At 24.1% G+C, this 6,960-nt stretch overlaps 1 protein-coding gene across 1 annotated transcript; it reads left to right on the plus strand.

The window, feature by feature from the left end:
* Positions 1 to 412: 412 nt before the first annotated feature.
* LOC107440206 (uncharacterized) lies at positions 413 to 2,869 on the plus strand. Its single transcript, XM_071179742.2, has 2 exons — positions 413 to 527; positions 608 to 2,869. Exon 2 carries the CDS (start codon positions 723 to 725, stop codon positions 1,728 to 1,730), a length of 1,008 nt encoding a protein of 335 aa, XP_071035843.1. The 5' UTR covers positions 413 to 527; positions 608 to 722; the 3' UTR covers positions 1,731 to 2,869.
* The last annotated feature ends 4,091 nt before the right edge of the window (positions 2,870 to 6,960 follow it).

Raw genomic sequence — 6,960 nt, forward strand, 5'->3', positions numbered from 1 at the left:
ACGTGGAAAAAAAGCAAATATTACATACACAAACAAGCATGTTTGCTTATTGTTTGTACTTTTTTGTAACGTTGTACAGATGTAAAATTAACTCTTTTCTCACCTAGATAATTCTTTTCTCACCTTTGTTTAGTCTAGAGGATTTTGTTAACTCTTTCTGTGTAAGATTCCCATTTAATTATAAAAAAGGAACAAATTATAAAAAATCATAGCAAACATTTAAAACATGCATATTTTGCATTACAATAATTATTGATTCAATAACTGATTACTCAATTCAGTTCTCTAAAAAATATTTCCAATTAAAAATAATAATAATAATTTAACATTGATTTTCAATATTTTTTTCCCTGCATCTCACTTCCGAGAGCCAAATTGTACAGTGAATTTGGCGAGAATACGATGGTTGGCGATAGTAGAGGCGACTGAAGATTACAACCCTTTTAAAGGGAAAAGAAACAAACAAACCGGCATCCCACTCCGCGCTATTAACAAAAGGATAAAAATAAGCATAGCGTCATTCAAAGGTAGCGTTTGTTCTCTATAAATATTAAAAGTAAATGGTTATTCTTATTAGAAACTATGTTTTCTTTTGATTTAAACATAGATTTTGGCAATCCCGATGCTGAGAGAAAGAGGATAAAAATTAACATAGCGTCACCCATAGGTAGCGTTTGTTCTCAACAAATATCAAAGGTAAATGGTTATTCTTATTAGAAACTATGTTTTCGTTTGATTCAAGCATAAATTTTGATAATCCGGATGCTGAGAGGAAGTGTTTTCTTGAGTTTGACAGTAACAACAAAGGGTATTTAGACGAAAATGATTTTTTTAATTTACTCCAGGCGCTCGTATGCAAGGAAACGAAACCAACCATAGCAGATTCTGCGGAACTTTTCTGCTCGTTTGATAAAAATAAAGATGGTAAGATTGATTCGGTTGAATATATGAATGTATGGCATAACTGGATCAAAAAATTGGTAAGTCCGATAACTGCTTTACTTGTGATAGACGTTCAAAATGATTTTATAGATGGATCATTAGCTCTGAGGTGTTGTCCTGCAAAACAAGATGCCAAAGAAGTAATACCTGTTATAAATAATATTTTACAGACTCAGAAATTCGACGTCATCGTTTATTCTTTAGATTATCATCCAGAAAATCATATATCTTTCATTGATAATGTTAATCTATATGAACTAAGTGGAAACTATGAGAAGGATTCTGCGAAAATTAAATTATTTGATCGTGTTAAATTTTCTAAACCAATAGCAATGGAGCAGGTGCTATGGCCAAAACATTGCATCCAAAAAACATGGGGATCTGAATTTCATCCTGATTTAAAAGTGATTAAAGACTCAATTATGATATACAAAGGAACAAATTCAGATATTGATAGTTATTCTGCGTTTTATGATAACCTAAAATTGTCTGAAACATCTTTACATTCTGAACTACAAAAAAGACATGTAACGCATGTTTTTGTTTGTGGTATTGCATATGATTATTGTGTATCATTTACCGCTATAGATGCCTTAGAACTAGGCTATGCTACTGTTGTTATTCGAGATGCCACTAAAGGGACTGATGAAACAAGCATAAATGTTATGACTGAAAAATTAAAGAATAGTAATTGTGTCATAGAAAATTCTTCTGACTTAGAGAAATTTCTTACAGCAAAAAGTATAAATTTAGAATTCGCTAAAGTTATGGGAAAACACATTAATTAAGTTTTTTAGTTTTTCCTCTTTAGTAAAACAATTTGTTAAATTGTTTTCTTATCAACAAATTGCTTAATAATAAATTTTTCTTTCATTATATTGTATTAGAAACTTATAATTTTTTTTAAATGCATTGTAACTATTAAAATAAGTATTTAAAAGTAAATATTTTGCTGACATGAGACTAAATTAAATAAATACTGTAAGAGCAGGGTGTGGTACTATTTTTATGAATATTTTTAAGGATTGAGTTTGTACAATCCACATAGCAAATTTTTTATGAAAATTATCTATTCATTTCAATAAACATTTCGGCGTTAGATATAAATATTGAAAAATTATAAATCTGTTTTATGAATGACAAAAACTTTCTCTTAAGAATTATTACATTTAGTAAATTATTGAAAAATTGTATCTGTTATCTCTACCATAATATTAAAAAAATTATATTTCTTAAAAATTACTTATTCATTTCAATATTCATTTCGGCGTTAGAATTCAATATTCATATTCTATTCATATTCTATTCATTCAATTCAATATTCATATTCTATTCATTTCAATAAACATTTCGGCGTTAGATATAAATATTGAAAAATTATAAATCTGTTTTATGAATGACAAAAACTTTCTCTTAAGAATTATTACATTTAGTAAATTATTGAAAAATTGTATCTGTTATCTCTACCATAATATTAAAAAAATTATATTTCTTAAAAATTACTTATTATTTTAATATACAACTATGTCTTATTTAAATTTATTGCTGTGATAATTATCTGTGAAAGTACTGAAGTTATTTCACTGTTAAATTTAAAATTATTTTATCGAATTTTTGTAAAATGTATTGTTGACAGTTTTCTTTTATTCTATTTGCATTTTGCATAAATCATGTTTTTTTAATTATACTCATGAATTCCAAAATTGTAAACATGTAACCTGAAATTTTTGTTATTATTCATTTTAAAAGGTCTATCTAAATCAATCACTATATATATATATATATATATATATATATAAAAAGAGTATTTCTATCAAACATTGTTTTATTTATTTATTTTTCCAAGTCCTATTTACCTTGACAGTTATGTTCAAGGATATTTATTATGTTTAAGGAAATAAATAAATAAAAATTCATTTTTATTTGAGTTATTTTCTCAATTTTTTAACTTTTGTGTCCTTAAGTAATATTTATAATTAAAATATTTGTTTTCATTATTTAATGGTAGGTTTTGCTTAAAATAAATATTCACAAGGAATACAGAAAAATACTATTTGATTAGCCAGGCACAAACAGTCGCTAAAAAAAATTTAGACCTCCGCCAACTATTTTTTTAATTTAATTTTTAAACACATAAAAATTATTGAAATAAAAATAAGTTGGATTTTCTTCTTGCTCCAAGCTTATCAAAAAAATATGCCAAAACATTTTGTATTTATATATTTTTTTTAAGAATATATAAAGTATTAAGTAGAATATCATCACTGTCCTTTGTCCTTCCCCAACTGAACTTTTCCATTTCTGAACTTTTTAAATAATTTATTTTATGAAAATGTTACGGAGATAAATGCATACCTATTCTATACTCTCTACTTGAATATGTATTCTTAGAATAATTTATTATATATTTTATATATTTTGTTTTACACATCATTTTGTATGTGTACCTACTTTTGGGTAATTACTGATCCAAGTTTTTTTTGTTATATAATGATGCATAAAAGTCGAAATCTTAATGCACTTTTTATAAACTAGAGTAAACATGGTTTGATATGAAATGTATAACATGATAGAATCTTTTACACTTTTTCTCTTTATGTTAGTATAAGGTCAATCTTTATAATATTTATTACAATAAACAGATTGTTGCAGAGCTTCTGATTCTGTTTAAATTTAATTTAAGCTCAATTTAGATCTGTTATTGCAACTTCATCCCCAAACTTGTTTTTTAAATATTTGTATTTAATCTTTGATTAAAACAAAGTCTCATTAAATATTTTTTTTTTTTTTTTTTTTTTTTTTTTTTGCCAAAGAGCTTATTTAATGATAATACAAAAAATTGAATCTAATATTGTTTAAGAATTTTAAATAATTATTTTGTATTCATTATTTTGATTGCACATGTTGATTCAAAACATTTTCACATAAGATTTATTTCTAAGTAAATTTATATTATTTTATATTTATAAGAAAATAAGAATTATTTACCATTTAACAGCTGTAAAAGGATAACTACATATCTTTATCACAAATATTGATAAACAAGGTAGCACTTTAATTTTTAAATGATATTAATGACAGAGAATTAGAATAGCTGATTAATAAAAAATTACTGCTAAATATTGTTATATAACAGTATTTGTTGATTCAACAAAATTTCACTCTAAGTAAATATAACTTATTATAAAAGAAATTATAAATTTTTTACCATTAAACAGTTGTAAAACATTAACTACTTATCTTTATCACAAAATATTCTTAAATAAGGTAACAGTGAAGAATTACTACCAAGTTTTATTGAAAGCCTTAAATATTAATGACAGAGAATTAGAATGGATGATAAATAAAAATTACTGGCCAATATTGTTAAATCAGGTAAATACCATTCTAGGTTTTATTAATGTTCAGTTGACTAGAGCATTGGTTTCCAAATAATTTTTGTTAATTAAGGCTGCAATTAGATGGTTTTAGACCATTATTTTTTTATATTTAATACAGAAATATATTAGTTTTAAGTGTTTTTCAAGTACATAAAAACTGTGCAATGAAATAAGTACTTTTTCTGACCAAGCTATTTTCTTATAAAGAATTTATCTAGAAAATTGATCAAAAGATATTTTATTAAAATTTTAACTTAATTTTTTCAACATACTATTATTTATTATTATTTGCTATTGCTTTAATTCATGATACAAAAAATTTACATTTTCTACATTAGGGGAGCACAACCTAAAGGGGCCGCACGCGTATTTAGACATGTTAACGACAAAAAAAAATTTTTTTCTATAAACATAAGCACTAATTTTTTTTTTTTTCAGTTAACTTAGAATTTATCAGTAATATTTTCAGAAAATTACTTTTAACTTTTAAAAAATACTTTTAATTATTAAAAATCATTCAAAAAGTAAAAAACCTGATCTTTTTTTTTTTTTTTTTTTTTTTAAATTTACCTTTTTAAAAATTTATGTGTTCAAAGAAATATAAAAAATGGATAAAAGAAATGTGCTTTTTTTTTTTTGTTGTCATATCACTTAGTACATATTTTTTTTTTCTTTTTTTCAAAAATGTTCACTTTACAGAATGAAAGTATAAAAGATAATTTAATAAATTTATATTTTGATGATTAATACAAATTCAAATAAAATATATTTTAATTGAATAAAATTTATAGGAAAAATCACTTGGATTTGAGATGAAATCGGCAAGAATAATGCCAGACAAAAAGTGATTACTCAAATTCGAAATTAACATATCTTAACATGGTATTAAAAGTATTCAATTTTTAAAAACCATGCAAAATTCTCACGCAATTACGATGGAGTAAGAGAAACACAGATTTATTTACTATAGAATATATGTAAATTGAGCTTGTCAAAAAGTGATGTCTCAAATGTTTGATTCAAAATTTTTCGAAAAAAAATTCTATTGTGTACAGAAGATTTTGTGGGCCGCACATCAATAGTCGGTGGGCCGCATTCGGCCCACGACTAATAAAGATTTAAAAGAGAGATTAATTTTAAGCTAAATTATTTATTTAATTCAATTTCACTAGCTAAATAAGAAATGAGAAAATATACTAATACAAAATTTAAATTTTGATCATATAATTCCCACTACTATATAGTTTCAAACTATGAAAATTAACGTAGTAATTGTTAAATTAGAATTTAAAAATACAAATTCACATATATACAATCCATCTTTTATTTAACTCTTATACATCATCATAATGAACCCCAAATCAATTAATACTTGCATATTTTGCAGTATTTCTAAATTTTTCTTATAACAAAGTTCATCTTCAATAACAGTTTTTGAGGAATGTAATTCGTCCTACATGTTCTCCAATAATGGGCTTTAATATTTCCAGATCCAAGATTGTTTTTAAGACACCAAACAAACATTCATATAAATAATTCAATACAGAACTTATGTGCTGCTTTAAAATGCACAAGTACACATTTAGTAATTGCATCTGAATTCTGTCTGTGAAAAAAAAGTATGTGCAAGAGCTTGAAAAACTATGTAAAAGAAAGGAAACAACTTGTTGATAATGACATGTTGAAAACATTAAAGTTAGTGAGATAAAAATGTTTTAAGGTTGACTTATGTATAAAACATCAACTTCATTTGCTTAAGACTTTAAACAATGAATTTTTCTTTAAAAGATGTATTGTTATGATATTTCTGTACAATCTAAAGCATTTTTTTAACATGTTCTTCCACAAATTTTTTTTAATTGTAATTAGTTTCATCAAAAAAATAACATACTTCATAAAAGATAATGAGGTTTAGCTACCAACAAAGACATTATTACAATTAAATTAAAATATGAATTTCACTAATCAATTGTACAGAAATTGTGAAAGGTTATATTTTTTAATGTTTAATGAATACAACTATTTTCATTTTAGTTAAATTACTACTGAAAAAAAAAATCTAATTGATCTTAATACATAGATAAAAAATTAAGGTGATTTAGAAAGTAAGTTTTGATATTTCATCATGTATTCTTACATATATTTATGACATAGTAACTTAGCAAGTAGTCACATAAATTTGCAAGTAACAATTAAACACATGAAGTGAGTCACAAAATTATAAAAATCTGAGTTTTATTTTTAGTTTTAATTATAAAAAAGGTAATAAAACAATGAAATATCACTAAAACAATTAAAAAGTTCATAAATAAAATCTATCAATGTCAAATATATCCTTTAACGAATAATGTAAGTAATTAATAATTTAATGTGAAATGATTGACAAATATTAAATGGTAACAAAGCACTATATGCCAATTATAAATTTTAAAGTATAAACTAATTTTAAGAAAATGTAAGATGTAGATATACAATGTTAAAAGATCTTAAAAATAAAAAAGGGGCAGGGTGCTCTTTTTCAAAAACAAGGATGCCTTAGACATTAATCTTGCTAAATACATTAATTATATCTAGTTAGTTTAGTGCCCGTCTGAACAGAATTAAAAATACTCAAATAAATATGGAAAATAATAGTAGT

Source organism: Parasteatoda tepidariorum, chromosome 1 (assembly GCF_982258835.1).
Source record: "Parasteatoda tepidariorum strain Cologne lab strain chromosome 1, Ptep-v5.0, whole genome shotgun sequence".
Taxonomy (NCBI): Eukaryota; Metazoa; Arthropoda; class Arachnida; order Araneae; family Theridiidae; genus Parasteatoda; species Parasteatoda tepidariorum.

Bases quoted from the DNA above. Each gene is read 5' to 3' on its own strand.
- LOC107440206 (XM_071179742.2), top strand. From the start codon at position 723: ATGTTTTCGTTTGATTCAAGCATAAATTTTGATAATCCGGATGCTGAG.